General features: G+C 39.1%; 1 protein-coding gene across 3 annotated transcripts in view; it reads left to right on the forward strand.

Annotated features, from left to right (window-relative positions):
* Positions 1–20,752, forward strand: part of AMPH (amphiphysin) — a 123,555-nt gene that overhangs the window by 87,188 nt on the left and 15,615 nt on the right. Inside the window, exons 10-18 of one of the 3 annotated variants that reach the window (XM_064705056.1) lie at positions 801–939; positions 2,442–2,570; positions 7,804–7,911; positions 10,543–10,566; positions 11,824–11,847; positions 12,136–12,636; positions 14,470–14,502; positions 15,887–15,937; positions 17,956–18,066. In XM_064705056.1, coding sequence (XP_064561126.1) covers positions 801–939; positions 2,442–2,570; positions 7,804–7,911; positions 10,543–10,566; positions 11,824–11,847; positions 12,136–12,636; positions 14,470–14,502; positions 15,887–15,937; positions 17,956–18,066 — 1,120 coding nt within the window. The remainder of the gene's footprint in view (positions 1–800; positions 940–2,441; positions 2,571–7,803; positions 7,912–10,542; positions 10,567–11,823; positions 11,848–12,135; positions 12,637–14,469; positions 14,503–15,886; positions 15,938–17,955; positions 18,067–20,752) is intronic. The other 2 variants (XM_064705054.1, XM_064705055.1) reach the window with 2 other exon arrangements.

The raw sequence follows: 20,752 nt of genomic DNA on the forward strand, positions 1-20,752 counted from the left end.
CATGTTATGCTGTGGTCTCGATCGGGTAGTGCTTCTGCTCTCCCTGAGTACGTGTACGAGTCGCTTCTGCTGAGTACTGTGGTTGTTGAGTACTGTAATTCATAGCCTCCCTCACTGTAAGCTTTAAGCGTATCTAGGTAGCTGAATATTTTCTCAGTGTTTGCACCAGGTCCTTTCATGGGAAGTGCAGATGCTTTCTATTACTTCATTAGATCTTTTCTTAGTATCAGCAGAGCTCTGTTGAAGTCACCAGACTGCAGCTTGTTTTTAATTGTTGTGATTTGTCCTTCTAAGTAGTGATATCTTTATAATACTCTTGACTGTGTTCTGTTTTATTGAAACCTTTCTGAAGTTGCTGAGCTTTTAAAATTATTTGCAGTATTCATTATGCCTTCCTGTGGGTTTTTATCTTCAGAGTGTTGTGTTCTGTGAAATGAAGACAGTAAATCCATTTCACATTTTATAATAGTTATAAATTTATAAGTGAAGTGGTATTTCAAGAACAGAATCTGAAAAATGTAGGTACTAGTTTTCTTCAAGTTAGAATGATCAGGTAAACAGATGTTTCAAAAATCACGATCATTCAAAATTTAAACTTCCTTTGACACTGAATCTAAATTGTCTCTTATTGCAATTTTAGTTTTAGTCACTGTACAGTGGCTTCATTCATCTCCAGTGTGTGCTCTCTTTTGTGGTCCCTGACATTACATCAGGGATGCAGTTCAGCTGTTGCATCCTATTTTGAAGGCTATAAGTCAGCAAGATACATATGTCCTTGCCATTCCTTTGCTTTTGTCTAGTGATTCAGGTCCACTGCGCTTCGCAAAAACACCGTCCCCACCAGAGGAGGTCTCTCCCCTGCCCAGCCCCACTGCTGGTCCCAATCATATGCTGGCACCAGCGTCTCCAGCACCAGCCCGACCTAAGTCACCTACACAGGTAAGGAGATGCCTGGCACAGGGGCCTGACCTGTTGTGCAGTGAGAGAGAGCTGAGATGATGAATGTGGTGGATTTTGCATCTAGGCTGTGACTGGGTAGTGGCAGGGAGGCTACTGGTTCTGTTGCAGTCTGTTCTGTTCATCAGCTGTTCGTCCCTGTGTCAGAACATGAATTGAAAATGTTTTTTTTATATTAGGGGAATGAAGAAAATGTCAGGTGACTGGTGAATTGGTGGGACTTGCAGTGACAAAGCAAAACACTTCTTAAAAAGTTGCGTTGTCGCTAAGGACCTATATACCAGCAATGACAGTTTGAAAATCCTATTTCTAAAACCTCCTTGTGATTTTTTGTACATTATATATTTCTGCTCTTCATTCATCTTCAAATGTATGCTTACCTGGGGAAAAATTAGCCAATGAGTACCACTGATCTGGCCAATCTCTAAAACAATGAAAAATAAAGCTAGTTGAAATACTGCTCTGCTAATTACTGATTGTTAAAGTCTTATTGGTTGTTTTAAACACTAATTGGGAAGTTTGACACTGTTGTAATCAATGGAGTAACTTCTATTATCACTAGTATTGATAAAATAAGAATTGGTTTCATTCATTGGTTCCATCTGTAGCATGAGTTGTATATGATACTTCAAAGACACATGTTGATGTTCTGGATGTTTTTGGAATTGGGATAGCTTCTGTGCTGATTGCTTTTTCTATGCTATCTGCACATCAGAAGAAAACTAATTTTGTATCTAATGAGCATGCTTATTTTCTCTGGTCTCCCAAAATGTGACAACTCACTGCCTGAGTATTCACCTGGTAGGACTCGACGCCATTGGTGCCTATGGTGTTATATCCCTATACTTTTTTCTTTTTCAGTGGATTTATTTTCTTGGGGGTTTGATAGACTTAAAAATCATCCAATACTATTTTGTATTATTCAAATAATTAGTTTGTCATAGGTATGTGAATCTCTGGAGAGCAGGAGGAATGTAGTGAACTAGGCACCTTTGAAGTGCTATAGGTCCCGGTGATGATATGGTCCTAGCATTAGTACACTGTTAACAGGTAGCAGTGACAAAATCCCAAAGCTAAACACAAATGAACTCAAGAAGCCAAAAAGCTGCAGAGGCATTGTTTCTGTGCACTATCACCCTTCCAGCTATGGGCCACATAGAAGAGCTAATGTCTTGCGCTGGGTGCCTGTCGCAGCAGAAAACAAAACAACCAGGACTTGCTTTTGTATCAAATCTGAAACCTTGAGTTTTAATGACTTTGAAACATAGGGTTGTTTTGCTCTTCCCATAATGTTTATTTCCAAGTACTTGGTGGTGAACAGCTAAACAGTTCCATTCCATACATGGCTTATTCCCATGGCTTATTTAGGGTGAAGCAGCCAAAGTAAAAACCAAAGTAAAAACAAAAGACAATTTGTTTAGGTCTAGTTTAAAGATTTTCTTTTATACCTGAACTAGTCTGTGACATTTTTGCTGTCTGCCTAGCTGAGGAAAGGTCCGCCAGTCCCACCACTGCCCAAGCTCACACCCACAAAGGAGTTGCAACAGGAGAACATCATTAACTTATTTGACGACAACTTTGTCCCAGAAATCAATGTGACAACGCCATCACAGGTAAGTTTCAGTGAATTGTGTAGAGGTCCAGCCATGTAATCACCCTAAGTTCTCCAAGACAGTGCCCTGGGGGCTGATCTTCATGGGGGCAGAGGAGGATGACAAAGGTACAAGGCAGAGGCAGAATTACCACTTTCTGTTATCATGAAAGAGTTACACATATGATGTTTTGCTTTTGAATAGGTCACACATAATCACTCAAAAGGTCTAACACTGCTAGCATATTGAAAAAAAGAGCAGTTTCTGAGGGGTCTGACTGAAAATACTGTGATACAGTCATGTTTGAGATTTCAATGCATCCGGGTTGCGTTACTAGCTGAGAGTTAATCTAAGATGCTTTTTTTTAATGCTAAGCATCTCAAGTGAAACTTCACAGAGATCCTTCATTACTTCTGTTTCCTTCATCAAAATCTCTTCTGTTTCCTTCATTTAAGAGTATTCTGTCTTTCTGTTGAGTGATTTTTAAAAAATGAAACTCAGCTGATTTTTATAAGTATAAAAAACAGCTAGATGATTCATTCACTTGGCTTTGCTCATAGAAACAGTAGCTGCACAGCAGAGAATGGTTCAAAATTAATTTTGTCTTATAATGATATTTCTAAGTTGCATATAATAAACAGAAAAGCCAGAATTGTGTAAAATAAGTCCATAAAAATTGTAATCAGCTGTTCAGCTTTTACATAATTAAAGTGATTACCATTTTTTTCAATAATGGACCCTTTCTTTCATGGTAACTGTAACTCTGAAATCCGAGCCTGCGTCTGATAGATTGGATAGTATGTAGATCTGAAGCTTGTGCAGAATGTAGGAATGTCTGTTTTCATTTGAATTATTGGTTTCTTCTAACTCATTTGACAACACAGGAGAACAAAGGCAGAGCAATGAAAAATGCATTTTATACAATTTGAACATGTGATCTTTGTTTTCTTGTGGTAGGGAGAAACAGGCATTGCTGTGTGTAGAGATCTATTTGGAAAGGACTTATTTTTCTTCAAGTTAAATTAAACAATTAAAGAATTAAAGGCCACTCCCAGAATGTAGCTGCTGGTAGGCACTCTTTCTGAAGGGAGATGTTAGGCATCACTATACCCTGCCTTCATAGGAATTAATTACTGCAGGAGCATGAGCCTTGAAATCACTGGTAAGAGTTGGTGTAACCTGTGCTAGATATGGCCCCTTGCATTAAATACTGTATCTAACTAACATGTGTACGTCAGGCCATCCAAGGAAGCAGAAATGAAACTGGTTTGCTTTTCCTTTAAGAGATGACACCAGAACAAGGCTTTAAATTAGTGTAATGTGGAGAGCCTGGTTCAAGTATGCCTTAAAGAAATATAGAAGCTTGCTGTAAAAGCAGCCTTTCCCAGGCTTGATCCTATAAATAATTAGGTTCTCAGCCACCTTTTATATAAACAACAAGATTCTCAGACCGTTCTGTCCTTGGCTGCTACTGGGAGCAGACAGTTAGTCTGGGAATAGAGATGAAGGTTTTGGGAACCTTCAATATCAGGGTGAGAACACTGATCTTGGTTTCAGTAAACTAACTTCAGGTATTGTAAACAAAAGGAGGAGCTGAAGTTTTCTCTACAGCCTGTCAGGAGCTCAGATTTTGCAATATGAATGAACTTAATTAACACGGTTATAAAAAGTGATGGATTGATGAATAAACCGGAGTCAGATGCGAAAAATCAAAAAAGGTGGTCGCTCCCTCACTTCGACAGTGTAAGTCACATTTCCAGAATCCTCATAACCTTTCTGTGAGAGATTGGCATAGAAATGGAATGGCATAATTAAAGTGGGCTTGCTTCTGAGAACTGAAATCTTTTCCTCATCTCTCAAGGAAAATGGATCTCCCTTTAGTGAGTGACTTATGTCCTTCCCTCCTCCACAGTCAATGACCAGAGAGTATCCTAAGGTATTCCCTGACAACCTTCTCATCAATCATTTGCACTTCTGCCTCCACAAAACAGACCTGCATCACTAAAGCATCTTTGCTATATTTGAGATCTCCGAGTATGTACGGACATATTCAAATAATGTGATGTATAGATTTTGTATCCTTGTGTATGTGAACCAGTTAAGGAAAATATATAGCATGAATTCCACAGGAAATATGGGCTTATTCCTCTTATGTTTAGGGCTCCTCCCAAACTCTCTAAGCCCTTGTTGAGCAGTATGGAGAAAGCTATTTGGCCTGCAGAGCCTGCCAGTGGTACTTCCCAAAGGACCACCACTGCTCCTGCAGAGGCACAAAACCAAGAGAAGAGCTTTGCTGCTTTAGTACAGTGTTTGGGAGAGGATTACAAACAGGCCAAATTTTTGTTTCTTGAAACACAAATATCTTGTCATTGTTGTTGTTCCTCCTTCTTTACTAAGCAGTACTGATGCATTCACTGCATTAGTGCAAGATGGTGAAAGGCAGCTCTGCTTGGTGATGTTGAATATTTGTGCACTGATTCAACAGTTATTCAAGTTATTAATTGTCAAAAATGGACTTAATTACTGCCTAGTAAAAGAAGGAGGTGAGATGATGAAATATCTGGTTGACCAGATGAAAGGATCATTCAGAAATGTGTGTTCCTTGCTTTATGCCTCCTTTTCTTCACATCACATTTCTCCCTACTGTCCAGTTACTAACTTGGACATTGTAGGCCTTTATATGCCCCCTACAGATACATAATGTGTATGAGTGTGCCTGACTGCTCTAAAGTGAATGGTCAATAACTGCTAAAGCTATTTTAAGGCTTGTACAGACTGTGTACAGAGAGAGGGTAACAGTTCTTGTAGTCCTTGAAGGTTTCTTGTGCCTTCTTCACACCTTGTACATACCTCTGAGAGGTACAGCCTTGCTTCTGTGCAGCTTCTGTACAGCCTCTGAGAGCCGCAGCTGCCTCTTTCAAATGTTTAATTTATTCATGCTTCATCATGCTGTTGTGGAATAAATACAGTATATTTGGCAGACCTTCCTGTCATAGCTTTGTCCCTTATTGAGGAATTTCCTGAGGTTCCTGTTTCTCCTGCATCTCCCAGTAATGCAGTATCTTAGGTACTCTGTATGTTTATTTGGGGCTTTGTCATTAAAGTCAAGATGAGCGTTCTCTTCATTTTGGTCTGAGGGGCATGGGTAACTTGGCAATCAGTGATCAATACCCTGTGACTTCCAATACCTTATCTGGTCTATAGCCTAAGGAAGACTCCTGTTAATTTGTTTCAATCCTCGAAGGTAGCAACTTCATTCTCAAACCTCAGTGAAAGGAGGCACAATTACCACTTTCTGATTACATGCTGTTGTTTCATCAAGTTGTATGACCATATGAGTATTAGTGCCTCAAGAGCATATGTGACGAAATCTAAATACACTCGATGGAAGGCATGAGAGAATAAACGTAATGTTGGTTACTGGTCGGAGTGGTGGGTTTGACTTTTTAAAGTGTGAGACTATAACTCTGGCTTCAGTGTATCAGACCGGTTATCCTTCATCACCAGTGATGCCAGAAGGCCAAAGGAAGAGGATAAATCAGGGCAAGCAATGTTGGTACTCCTGACACTCTCTTCTACCAGTCTCTTAGCCTCCATTCTTTTGCTGCTCTGGGGTTTCCTCAACATGATTTCTACCGATTTAGTAAGCAGACTACTTTGCCACAAATTTATTCACTCTTTCAGCATGTGTACATTTTTCACATTCACGTTACCTGAAGCCAAGAAGGTCCCCAGCTGGACCCTGTGCCACATGGAGCAGCACCACTTCTTTATTTTACATTTTCCCCCATCAACTTTGCTGCCAACTGCTTTCCTGCCTCCCTGAGGAATCAGGGAGTAGCCAAACCTCTGTGCCTCTCACACTGGTATAGACATCACCCCTTATCACATCACCCCTTATCACATCACCCCTAGCATCCCTTACAAGCTGAAGAGTTCTAGGTCACTCTGTCATTCCCAACATGGGAGCTGAGTAGCTCTTTTGACCATGTTTGCAGGTCACACAGAGAGTTAAGGTGTTTTGTGGCATAATGGAAGCCATTAGTTACCTAACTTTGAACATCTGTTTACCAATAGTAACAGTAATTTGGAATGTTTATACTCTTAAATGTTTTAATAACAAAGTCTTTGCTCATTAATTTTACTATCATTGTCATCACCACTATTATTATTATTATCTCCTAGTTTTGCTGGGTTTATATGTGCCATATTGAAGTAGACTTGCCCAGTCATACAAGCTCTCTCACTGTTTAACTGAACAACTAGCAGTAGGCAGTACTTGTTAGCAAGACCAAGATGCTTGCCTAGAATATTTACAATTAATGATAATTAAATCTCAGCTATAGATTCACGCTAATAATTCTAGGGTGAAACACACTAATAGTTTTTTCAGGTTAATTTATAGCAGAAAAGACCTGTAGCCCATTGAACATATATATGTGTGTATATTTTTATAGTGACCTCAGAGGCCTTGGCTAATTTATTAATTGCAAACCAAAAAAGACTCTACCATGGTAATCTGGTTTAATAAGAGCATATCATAGAATCATGAAATGGTTTTTGGTGAAAGAGACCTTAAAGATCCTCTAGTTCCATCCCCTCTGCCATGGACAGTGATAGCTCTCACAAGACCAGGTTGCTCAAAGCCCCATCCAACTTGGCTTTGAGCACTTTTAGGGATGGAATATCCATGACTACTCTGGGCAACCTTACTGGGCAGCCTTACAGTGCCTTACTGTCAGATGTTTCCTAAGGTTTAGAGCCAAACACAACATTAATTGTGAATTGCTATACATGTTCCGAATTAAAAATTAATTCAAATGCCTTTAGATCCTTCTGTATTGGCTTTTTACTAATGTTTGTGTCTGGGGAGAGACTAACTTATTAGAATGTATGGACATGGGGTGCCATTTATGTATTTTTTAACTTTGATGTATGTCTCAAAGCCCTTTAAAAGGGCCTTCACCATCAAGTGCTGCACACTCAACACTTCTTTGAAAGGGCAGTGACTGTTTAGCCTGAAAAGGCAAAACTCTACTACAGAGAAAACAAAGACATCATAAGAGTGAATCTCATAAAAGTAAGACTTGTACTGAAGCTTAGGAAAATCTTCAGAGCTTCCTCCCCTTTGTGTGCACCACAGCTAGTAAATCTGTGGAGTGTTTTGTTTTTTTCTTGATCATTTTAATATTTTACTGCCCAGAGCAGCTTTTAAAAGATACGTTTTTCAAGAATTATATTTCTCTTCTGAAAGAATGAAGTACCTGAAGCTAAGAAAGAGGAATCGTTGCTGGATTTGGACTTCGACCCTTTCAAGCCAGAAGCAGTATCAACAGGAGCTGGTCATTCACCCATGTCTCAGGTATCTCTTTGCCTCAACATACTCAAACCATATGAATGCAATATACTGTGTTTGGTAGAAAAGCTTTGCCTCATGAATTAATAGGAAGTATCTGAAAATTTTATCTTCCTGAGAGCACAAGTCAGCCTTCTGTCTACCCCGTCAGTAACATCATATTTGATGATGTACTGGAAGGAGAGGAAATTGTTAGGTGGTAAAATGAGATGTCTGCTGATGAGAATGGTTGCTGGTACCTTGGCCTTGACTTTAGCATGCTATTCCTGTCCATCGTTAGAATAACTCTTAGTGTGAACATTATTATTCTCCAGTGCTTGTTTTTCTGGCAACTTTTCTGACCTCACTTTGATTCTTCATGTCTGGAAAGATGCCTTTGAGGACCTAGATCTCATGCAGTTGCTTTACTGTGATGGAGTTTCTGTATCAAGCAGTGGTATGATCTGAGTGCTTTTGCTATTAATCTACTTTAGACCTAATTTCAAGGAAAATTAGAGTATGGAATAGGGTGTTTTCTTGTAGAATGTTGTGTTATTGAAAGTCTACATTCAATAGTAATATTTCTAATGATAGTTTTTGCAGCCATATGAAAAAAAAAGAAAATGCTAATTTATCAAGTTGCTGTAATTCATTGGCTTATCCTGCAGGACATGCTGTTTTAAAATGTAGAATTCACCCTCACTACCCAGAGAGCAGGTAGCAAGGTAGGGGAGATCTCATGGCCAGCATGTCTGTATTCCTGTTTTGTACATAAAGAAACGATGTTAATACACTGTTAGCAAGACCTATCATTAATCTGGCTTGTTCTGTGAGACATGAGAAGACTTATCAGCTGTTCAGAAATGCAGCACTGGAAAGGAGTGAGAAGACAAGAAGCTTTAAGGCTGAGATGGTCCTGATTCTCTGCTGATCTCTACCTCAGTTAATTTCTTATTCAGTGTGAAGCCCTAGTTATGTAATGAGATCTGTAGTGATCTCTGACAAGGTATGTGCTGTCAGAAAAAGAATGTACTGTCAACACTCTGAACATTAGCTGAATTTTCTTATTGAGATTTGCTACGATAAGTTTTCCATTCTAGCAAAAGCTTTGTGCATTTTACTTGTTATGCTTTTTCTCCCTTTAAACAGAGAAAAGGAAGGGGAAGGCAAATGACATTCCATAGCATTCAGCAGTTGCAGAAAAGACTAAGTGGGACTTTGCTAACTACTCTTTCAGCTTGTTTTATAATAATGCTGATTAGAGCAGTGAGATCATTAAACAAAAGATACTTTTATGACAGAACATATTTGTTCTGACACCATATTGTACAGACTGTAGAAAAGTTTATTACTTTGGTGAAAAACAGTTATTTTATATTCAACTATGCCACAAAATACAGAACATAATTTTGTGTAGAAAATTTGTATTTAAAAAGTTACATACTAACTTTTCATCTAGAGCCATAGGTAGAATTCACTGAGCACCTTTACTCGCTCCTTTCACCTTTCTGCAGAACAAAGGCATATGAGAAAGAATGGCCCACATCTACAAGAGCTGTGGATGGGTCAGAACACTGTCATTTTAGAAGAGAAGACAGCCCTGCAGTCTGGGTCTTGTTTTCCCTGGAGCTGACAGGGTCATTACTATGGCAGTATAGAGGGAATGAAACCTGTGGCTGCAGAGCCCTGTGCTTGCAGGGAGATTAAGGAGAGAGCCTTATATGGTATTTCCATATGTGTATAGTTTTTGCTTCAGTCATGGATATTTTCCATTCAGCAAACAGCTGAGGTGTGAATCTGAAGACAGGAATAGTCATCTGTGCATGATGCCTTGGAAGGCCTGGCATGACTTGTCTGTTGTTAATTTAATTAATTACCTCCCTCCACTGCTCTGCCAGGGTGATCCAACCACCGTAGGTGAGCCCTGGTCTGTCCTTCCTTCAGCTGCTTTTCTGTTTCTATGGCTGCATTAGAAGGGACCTTTCTAAATCTGTCTGGTTCTCTTCTCTTTTGGTACGAACCAGCAGAGTTCCGTCTCATGTGGTGGGCTATAAATATTTGGCATGAAGTCTGCTGCTTTTTTTCATTTGTCTGTTTAGCTCTTCTGTTGAGAGGTCACTAGCATTGATTAACAGACTGGACAAGAAAAAGAAAATATTAGTCAACTTTCTTATTTCCTTTCACAAATAGTATGCCATTTTCCTTTCTAGTGTCAGTGTTGCGAGGAAGGCCACTTTCAGTAGATAGCTGTGTCATTTTTAACTGGCTAGAAAACCCCAACTTTGTAAGCTCTTTAAGGCTGACACCTTGCAGAGGCTTGTGTACCTATTGAAAGTCACTCAGTCCCCAGCTCCAAACCTGGCCATTACTCATGCACACAGCAATGTGAGTTTGCTGGAAAGCAACAAGTACTTTGAAGTGGAAAATATCACAATGCATTTCATACTTCCCATCCTTTATAACCAAAAGTATTATGCAGATATGTACAGACACACACACACACATGGACATGTGCTAATATATAAAATATGTATGTACTATAAGCATGCTTCTAAATAAGTTCTCCTCATTTAATGGGCATTGTTATGTAGCATGTTGGACATAGTGTACAGGGATGGTATTTTTCTGACAAACTCTTTTTTTCACTACTTTTTCTAGACATTGCCATGGGATCTATGGACGGTAAGCCTGACATACATAATAGTATTTCTGTGCCTCTGATTTTGTAACTTAAACCCAGATTTACAATTCTTTTACCAAAATCCAAGATAAAGAATTCACAGACCATGAAAAAACTCTTTCAAGTATATGAAGCCACTCGGTATCTTTTAAAACTAACAACAACAAAAAATAATCTGTTTCTTGGCCTACAAAACCTAAAGGATGTCAGAAATGTAGGCTAAAAGATTCATAATCACTACAGCTAAGTGTGTTGCTTTTATTATGCCCAAAGTACAGCTATTAGAAGGTAATAATGGATATAAGTCACTTGTTTTAAATACCTGACAGTGTCCATTAACCCAGTGGACAACCATTTTCTCAAAACCAGGAGTAAAGACAGAATTTGTCTTTGTGGGAAATGCAGTGAACTGGAGTCACTCCCAAAAGAAAACGTTGCTATAGGAAACTGAATGAATTCTTCCTTCTTCCTCCTGGTGCCAAATCACATTAAATGATCTGCAGGAAGAAAACAACCCATTTTTGTGAGCTTTCTTTTGACTATATGTAATGGAGTTACCTGGGTTGACTTGACATGGAGCCTGATATGTTCATGTTTGACCTTTTGTAGCTTCAGCCAGTACAGAAATCTGTGAACATATTAAGATACACAGCACTGTTTTTTTTCACGTTCCACGTATGATGTACATTAAATGCATATGTCCTTATATTGAGTGAGATTAAATAAGGCTTGATAAAAACAGTCATGTTTGTAGGCTAGCCAAAATTTCAAGGCTGCAAATATCTGGACCACATGAAATAAACCAGAAATGTTGAGCATGTATTGCTCTAAACTTAGATTAGATAGCTTTATTAATGTCTTCTTTCTGCACCGTTTTAATTATAGTTTTTTAATGTTATGTATTTATTTATTATGTATTATAATTTTCTTCATCTTTGCTCTATTTTTAAAAAAGTCCAGTGTGCTTCATAGCTAAACATTTGAAATAAAAATGTTGGTGACTCACAGGGGAAAGCAAGAGGTGATCAATATTCAACATACATGAAGAACGTTTTTTATAATGTAATTCAGAGGTTTAAAATTCACAGGCCTAGAATTAGTCTTGGGTGGAGTGGTGGGAAAGGACCTGCCGCTCCTTCCCCACTCTGATAGGTAACTGCAGCTGGTTAGAGAGTTGCTAATTAATGAACTGCTGCTGTATCAAAGTAAATCATGTTCTTCTTTTCTGTGTTTTATGTGTATGACTTCTTTCTATACAGACAAGCAGCGAATTGGTGCAGCCGGTAAGCAAACCTCCCTCCAAAATCACAATCACGCTAGAGACTTCTTTAATCATTGTGGTGTAATGCATAGTTTTCTGGTTTTGTGTATCAGTGCTGCTCTTTTGCATTACAATTTATTGCCTTCAGATGTTGCAAATCACATAGCTTTTCCTAAAATTGCCTAATCTAGTCATTTCATTCTTTAGATTTAAATTGCTCTTGTAAAATATAGTTGTTGTGTTTTGTCATCAAGTCCGCCTTTATCTTTTTCATCTTGTGTTTTTTCTTTGCTTTTCTGTCTGCTTAAAGCCTGATTCTTCAAAAAGTCTTTCCCTGTGTAACCTGATCATGGAGGAAACCCCAAACAGTGGGTCATCAGAAGATACTAACAGATCTCAAACTGATCTAGGTTCACTCAACTGGGGCCTAGATGTTAGCACACCCAGTATCAGCCAGGAAATTACTGCAGGCAGTTCTTTGCTTTTCCCCAGGGCAGAGCAAACCTCAAGCGAATCCACAGGTACTCTGCCTGCTAATGTTTGGCCTGCAGTAGGTGAGCAGGAGGATGCTGCACCAGGGCCAGCTTCTGTAAGCGAAAACCAGAGGACTTCACTGGAGGACCAGTTGGATGCCAAAAGTGTCGTGTGGAAAGATGTGGTGACCAATCAGCCTTTAGAGAATGTAACCAGTTTTGAGGCACCCATCCTGGGAACTGATAGCTTGTTGGATGAACCACTCCCATGTGATGTGCAAAAGGCAGAGGAAGAGCATGAGGAAGACGAGTGGGCAGGTGTCAAGCCAAGTGAAAAGGTAGAGACTGGAGCTAACTACAAGGAGGTAGAACGTACAGAGGAACTGGAAGAGCAAGGCTATGAAACCAAAGGAAGCAGTGAGGCAGAATTTCATAACGGTTTAGCAAAATCAGATCTTGAAATTCTAGTCAGCACAGAGGTAGAAGGTTTACATGAGTTTGAAGATAATTATGGGAATACTGGGAGAACTAGTGGCGCTAACCTAGAAAACTCTACAGAAGAAGAATTCAAACAGGTCAGTGGCATTGAGGAGACAGATAGAGAAATACCATTGTTGAGCACAGGGCTGGAAAGTGGGGACAAAGTAGGGGTGTACAACTGTAAGACTATAGAAAGCACTGGCTCTGAACCTGAGAGAGTCCTTGGTATCTGGGATGAGGGCCATCAAAATACATTTGAGGAGGCCTTAGATCAAAGTGACAGTGGTACTGGACAGAGTACATCCATGGAGTGTATTGACATGAGGGCACATGTTGACCTAGACCACACAGGCAAGTACCCTCCAGATACTGGAAGTGATCTATGTGAGGCTGAATTATTCAGTGCAGAAGAGTCTGGTAAAGGAACTGAAGATAATAGCATCAGCCACCTCCCAAATGGTAGTACTGATACTAAAGGTCAAGCTGCTGCTGAAGAACAGTGGGCATTGCTGCCCAAGGCAGCTGATGCTGCCAGCACAAGCTGTGATAATCCTTGCCTAGATAATGCAGATGACCGAGTGACAGGTAGGACAGCAACAGCAGTCACTGAAGTGATTAGCAGTGGTGTCCCTGAAGCCTTGGAAACAGAGCCCTGGCTGGCAAACTGGGATCCAACAGTTACTAATGATTCCTGGGGTTTTTCTAGTCTGTCAGATAGCCAAGCCAATGGACTGGATAATTGGCCCTTCTTCCCCAAGCAGGAAAACTCAGAGGAAGGTAACATGGAAAATGTTTGGTTAGGCATTAGTAATAAATGGTCTACAGAAGACCTAGGAGCTGCTGATAACAGCTGGGGGGAAGTAGGTGCAAGCACAGGCCACGTAATTCAGGAGGCGCTAGTAAAACAAGATTTGCCCGGGGAGCAGGCAGGCATTAGCAATCCTGGACCGAGCAAGGACATAGCTAGACCCTTGTCTCTGTTTCAAATGGGAAATTCCAGAAATGCTAGCACCGAGAGTTCAACTAGTCCTAAAGACAATGAGACCAACAACTCAGATTTATCTGAAGATGAAATTGCTAACCGGAGATATGGATTGTTGTACCAGGAAATTGAGGCTGATAAAGAAGAGGTACCTACCCCAGTGTGTAGTGTAGTCTAGACAAAGAGTTCTTTAGGCCATGCATAAGCTTGTTGTTTAAAAACATTCCATTTGTGTGTTTCCTACTGCCCTTCCTAAGTCCATGCTATTCTTTTTTTAAAAAATTGCCATGCAACTCTTCATGGTGTGGTGCCCTTCAGCCCTTCAAGCAGGCTGAAAACAATGCATTTCAAAATGGTGAATGAAGCATTGAGCTGTGAAGACACATTGTGTCTGGCAGCTTTTGTGTTTTATCTGTAGATGTTTAAATGCACCTGGTCTTTTTTTTAATTTTTTTTTTTTTTAATATTTAAGGTACTCCGCTTTTTCTTTTTGTCATTTTCTTTAAGCCTGTGATGTCTGTTATCAAATACCACTGTTGTAAAAATTTCTTACTGGCTTACCCTTCTTTTTTTTTTTTCTCTTTTTTCTTTTTGTTCCTTTTTTTTTAATGTCTGGCCTACATTTTTATTTTGCAAATAAAAATGTTTTAACTCATGTTCAGATTTAGTAAACAAAAGATAATTTGTTCTGATCTTCACTTCTACTTAGGCATCCACCATAGCATTTAATGGATTTGCACAGGTAAGAAATAAACAAGTTTTGAGATCATTTTTTTTCTGTGCTATTGGAAAGGCACTAGAACTGGCTATACAAATTCAGGAAATCTGTTCTACAGACAAGCTGCATTGAGACATCATTCTGTCTCAAATCCAGACCTTGTCTGTTGTCAGAAATTCTTAGATGTTGCTGGAAAGATTCTAATACCCTTAGGACTCTTGGCCTGACTGAGTGTAAAGCAAAAAATCTGATTACCTTGGTAGGACAGCTATTTTCTCCTAAAATGGCTAGTCTAGCTGTTTTATTGTGCTCTTTTGTGGGTTATTTTTCTCACAATCCCAAAATGCTGTAAAGCACACTATTTTTAGTACCTCTGTATGTAAATTTGTAGTAGGTTTTATTCTTTTCTTCATTTTCACTTAAGATACATTTTACTCTCAAAGTTTAACCCAAGTTATTTATCTGCTGTGATGCTGATGGTGAGTCTGTGCTACACATTACAGAGGTACAGCACATAAACACACCGTGTTTATGCTTTCAGATTCCAGGGCTGTATTAAGATCCCAAATTTCAGGTGGATTACTTAGGGCTTCATTGTTTTCCAGAATTCTCTTAGAGACTGACTCAACCACAGCACACCCTGTACACCAAATTTTAAAAGTACCCAAAAAGGCTCAGCTTACACAAGGATGGAAATGAGTCTCCCTATGATTAACTGTTCTGTTCCAGGGTATTAAGTGTAGTAAAGGATCCAGATGGAAGGGGCAAAGCACAAGGATCTGATAATCAAGGCAAAATGTTTATCTGAAGAAAATACGTATTTTCTCTCTCCTCTGTGGTAGGAAAATATTTTGGCCCAGCAGTATTTTGCAAATTAATTGGTTTTGAAGGAGTGAGATGTTGGGAAACACCTCCATTTTTCTACTTAGTACGGGTAAAATTTCGTATTTGTAATTGCTATAGTTATTATTCAAATAAAAGCCCATGATCAAGAGGGAAGTACCTTACAGCGGGTGTACTCTGCAGGCACAGCCATGTGTAATCTGGGATTCAGAGTTCTACAACTTAGAAGTGCATTGCACCTTAAATTAAGTCCTTGTGAATCACATGTATTTAATGAAGGGTGTGAATCACATGTATTCACTACCTTTAGTGAGGTGAAAAATGTTGGTTTAGAAACATTGAATATAAAATTGAAAAAATAATAGTGTTAGTATTAATAGTACTCAGATAATCTAAATAAATATAAATATCATATTAATTCCATTTATTTGCCATCTTTTTTTGATGTAAATGTACTTAGTGATTTTATCTGAGTAAACCATTAAAAAACCAGGTCTTTGATGGGCACCTGCAAATATACCCTTTCAGATATTTTTACATTATTGTTTTTCATTTCTATGTCTAGGATATCTCTGCATTTACAGTGCAATCAAATGAAAATGTGGAAGAGCCTTTGGTAAGTTGTGGCTTTTAGTTCCTTTTAAAATGTCTTGTCAAAAAGGGTAAAATTTTTACTTTTTGCAAAGATATTTTCACTTTTTTTTTTTTTGTTTTCTATCATTTGAATCACACCACTTTATGCAAGTCTTCCATTTGGAAGAGCTGGTGTTAACATTGTAGTTTTAAGTCCATATTCACTGAAACAATCTTTCACAACGATAGCACAGAGCAAAAGAAAAGAAAACCAGAACATTGTAAGGTATGTTTATTTTATAAAGGTGTAGTCAAACAGTTTGTTTATTGCATTTATGAAAATGCTTGAATGAGTACTAAGGTCCAGTGTACAGCAAGGACCTGATAGTATGTGATGGCTGTTACAGATCTCCAAAATTGCTGTAATTTTATCGACTCACCTCCATATCAATAGTGAGCACAGTCTACTTCTAAGGAGGGCACAATCTTCTCAGAATTGATCATACCTGGGCAGTTTCTTAGCTCCTCTTACAGTCTTTGCTTAGCTTGGGATAAGGATGAGAAAAACAGCATTGCTGGGTGAGTGCTGTAGTTACTTAATAGCAGCAGGGTGATATTTAATGTTATTTAATGTGGTGTTTTGGTGATGATTACTGCATATCGTGAGAATATTTTTGCTCATAGCTGCAATGTGGTAAGTCATCTGAAGTATGCTTTTCAACAAGTGACTCAAAGCACATCAATGTAGTCTGCTCTATGTTTCTTGTGATTTTAAGTCTAAAAGAATTTTCCAGCATTAAATGTCAGGAAACACATTACCTATGTACTTTATGTTTCTCATTTCAGTCCTATTTCTTAGGAAATTCTCTAGAGTTATCATTAATGTGCATTAATGCACACAGAGAAATTTTTGCAAAGTATTGTATAATATACAAGTGAATGCTCCTTAATGCTATGCCAATTCCTGAAGGTCTTGCATAGGCAGACTTCTCTGTATTTCATTAAAAATCAGACTGTTTAAGGAGTATATGCAAAGAATTGAGAGGCTATGGGTTTGGTTTTTTTTTCCTGAAAAATATCAGGAGGAGAAGGTATTCAAGATGTTCAAGAATTTCATAGAAGCTGTCTCTTCATCACTGGAGATATCACATTCTAGCCAGCAACCTGTTATCATCTGCAAAGCAATTGTTTTTGAGCTTCATATTATGCTGAGCAATTTGTTAATGGCAAATTAATCAATTTGGCTTATGATAATCTGGTTGAGTCAGCCATCTTTATAAATCAAATCTGCTAAGCACAGCTTAGAACTCTTCTCTTGTTAGGTGCATGTATTTGCAGAGTAATGTCTCTATTGGAGATCACTCTTCTGCTGTGAGCTGTTTTGCCACAAGACTGAACATGTTGCAAGGCTTGTGAGATTTTATCGGTCCTCTTGTTGGAAAACAGCCTGAGGCCAGAATTTAAAAAGGTGGGAATCTAAATAGTATACGTTGATAAATGAGTGCCTCATAGGTGATTAGGAGCTCAAGAGAAAATGCATTTTAATAAGAAAACAGCGGTGATTGCTAGAATTCATTGCTAGTATTCAATCAGTCACTGTGCAAATAAAAACTGTTTGAGTCTCACTCTCTGTTCATTGCTTCTTACCCTCACTGGAGGAGGGTATATTGTCTGATAATAGACAGAACCAGGGAGGAGGAGGTAAATTTTTAAACTCATGTTTGAAGACTAGGGTTGGTACACATGGGTGCCAGTTTCAATTTCTGGCCTTGCCAGCAGTTTCTGGAGCATTTTTAAGCAAACTGGGTGCTTTCCCCCACTTCCATTACCTCTCACTATAACTCAGGAAGCTTTCCTTGTGAGGGAGGCATGTAGGACTGGCTCATTTTACATTGATTATGAAAATGCCCTTTTCCTGCTGTCTTTTACTGGGGACAAAGCCTGGCAGGACTGAGCCTGAAGCAACACTGTGCCAGGCACAGTTCTCTTTCTCCCTCTTCCTCCCCAACATCATATGCTCCTCAACAATTTTTCCACTATCTACTTAAAAATCAATAACAGAAGACTGAGGCTGAAGAAACTCCACCTGGGGAACCTAAGGTTGAGGAAATCCCTGCTGCTGCTGCTGTAGAAAAGGAGGCCATCCCTGCTGAGCCAGCAGAGCAGGCTGTGGTGAGTGATCTGTCCTCCATGCCACCTCCCAGGCCTCATTGGAACCACTTTTTGTTATGGTGAATGTGCTTGCTGCATTTCAGCCATTCCTTCCACTGTCATCCTCCATGGATAGTTTCTCTGCTGCCTGCTGCAGCACAGCATGCCTCTCCAGCATGTGCCCCTTTCAGCCCTAAAATGTCATTCCTCCTGCACTGGGCATCTTAGACTCAAGTTTGGCTGAGTGGTTGTGGTTTTACAAGTTGTTTGATATCAGATGAACTTCAGAATGGGAAAGAATTGGTGCCATTTTTAAATTACATTATTAGCAATTTTCTCATTTCATTTCAAGCACTAGGATAATGTATGTCTTGTACGATGCTTACTACAGCAGGAAAATTCCATTAGAAAGTTATTATAGTAGGTCTACAAAGCTCAGAGTTTTAGAAGCCAGTTGTGAGCCGAAGAGAGGACACCAAACACCAGTTGGGAGACTTTTTACATGTCAGAATTCAGGAGATGAAGAAGAAATTACAGCTCTGCATGAAGAACAAAGCAAGGCATCCAATATCACTGAAAATTAAGAGATGGTCTGAGACAATAGGCATGGAGTTTGCCTGGAATGCCTAGCATTCCTTTTTATGCAGGTATCTCACTGCATATTCTTTTTATCCAACACGCTAGTGTCAGAAAGTCCTGGTGGTGGATGATACTCACAGGCTAAGAAACCCTGCGTGAAGACTGCATCTGTTTTTGTAGTCTGACATCTTTCATGCTTTTCTGAAGACAGTAACATGTTCAGAGGCTCTAATGAGTTGCTGGTAGAATATGAAGATTACTACTGAAAAACTGGATAGAAAAAGAGTTGTTTTGTGTGTCAGTTCCTCTGCCACAGAAGCTGTGGAAGATACATAACTGTGCTCTTTGTCTATCGAGCATAGTTTGGTGTTATAAGTCTTCTTAGAAGAGAATGTTTAAGCTTGCTGAGCTGCACTTGGACTTGGGGGAGACCCCTGTTTGTCTTCTGCTTCTAAGCAGGGATGATGATACCCAAATGACCATGAAATTAGGTGGCTTTCAGTAAGCGCTTGATAACTGCTATATGGACATCTGTATTAAGCTAATATACATGCAAATTAGCTGAAGAAAGTGGAAGTATCTGTAGATGCAGCTATAAATGTGGCAGCAGAGAGCATGGATAGATGTCTAATTATCAGATATCAAGCTACTGAGCCCTTTCTAACAGAGGGAAAAATAATTTATTGTGTGAGGAAAGTTGGGCAGGACTAGATGGGCTGTTCTGCAGGACTTTGGGGGAAAGAGCAGATAATTCCTGGCTCTGTCCAGCCTTACCTGTTCTCTGGGGACACCTAGCAGCATTGGACCCATGGAGGGAAGCAGTCACAATATCTTCCCCAGAATTACATTTAGGTTTAGTTCTAATTACACTTGCATGATTTTTGAGTATTTGTTTCATATTTTAAATCACTTTTGCTTGGCTCCATGGTTCACACTGGAGGAAATTATTTCAGGATCATTCCCTTCTACTGATATAACTAGATGAAGAAAGCTTCATGGTCTGTGTAGATCAGGCTCTCCCCTTCTATGTGTTTCCAGTTCATATTGTCAGCTCTGTAGGAAGGCAAAAAAATTAAATTACCTATCTGAGGCACATTTTTTGCCAGACTGTTGATAAAAATGCCTCATGTAAATGTGATGGTTTGGAATAAAGGAAGTGGGAGGGAAGGTGGAGAGAGAAGAAATGGAAAATTGGTCATTGATCTGGAGCTCTTCTCTTCCCATGAGTGCATGGCAGGGAATAACGTGGAAGAACAGATATTAATGAAGCCAGAAAAGTGGTTTTGTTTTGAAAAAAATGTAAAAGAAGTTCCCCATTTTTCCAAAAGGAAATATTTTTGTCCTGCACCAAGACAAAGCAATACTCTGAAGCCTGTTGCACATCTTAAGAACTAATTAAACTGTCTCTGTCCGCAGTACCGTGCATTTTCTTGCTGGCTGACATGACCTTTTCAGTTGATCCATTTTGCTGCTGAGGAGTTCTGGGTCATGTTGTCAGCTGCTCTGGCTGAGTCACAGGAGTGCAGAGCTATTGGAAGAGAGGCAGAGATAAACAGTGCAAGAGACAGATGATTTAAGAGCAATCCAAGAGGAGGAGCATAGACATTAAATAGAAGTTAAACAGTTTTGATTAGGTTTGTTCTTGGTGTTTTGTTGCTAATTCAAAATCATATTGTCCTTACTAGTTTAGGAAAAAACCCAAAGTGTTGATTTTAAAAATGCCTGAAATGGAGTGACTGCTTTTGTTTCTGAAAGGTTTTTATTTCAGAGGGGGTTTTCCAAGACTTGCAAATAAGAGTTTTGATGATTAGGATTAATAACAAGTATGTTCAAAGCTAAGGAAAAGTACACTGAATTTCAAAAGATGAAAACATGTCATTTCCCAGCAGCACTTCTACATTCATTTGCTTTACAAGTGACAGTTTCCTTTAAAAGTAGAATTGTAAAATATTGGCAATCTTTTATTGAGTTTAATTGCTTCCAGTTTGGAGTGACAGCCAGTCCTTAGCTGAATTTTTCTGTGGTAAGTTTCTGGTCACAACCTGTTAACGCAGAAAATTTATGACACAGATCCCTCATTGTAGGAACTTCACAGTAAATTTTCTGGCAGGGTGTTCATTTAAATTAT

This window comes from Zonotrichia leucophrys, chromosome 2 (assembly GCF_028769735.1).
Source record: "Zonotrichia leucophrys gambelii isolate GWCS_2022_RI chromosome 2, RI_Zleu_2.0, whole genome shotgun sequence".
NCBI classification, from domain to species: domain Eukaryota; kingdom Metazoa; phylum Chordata; class Aves; order Passeriformes; family Passerellidae; genus Zonotrichia; species Zonotrichia leucophrys.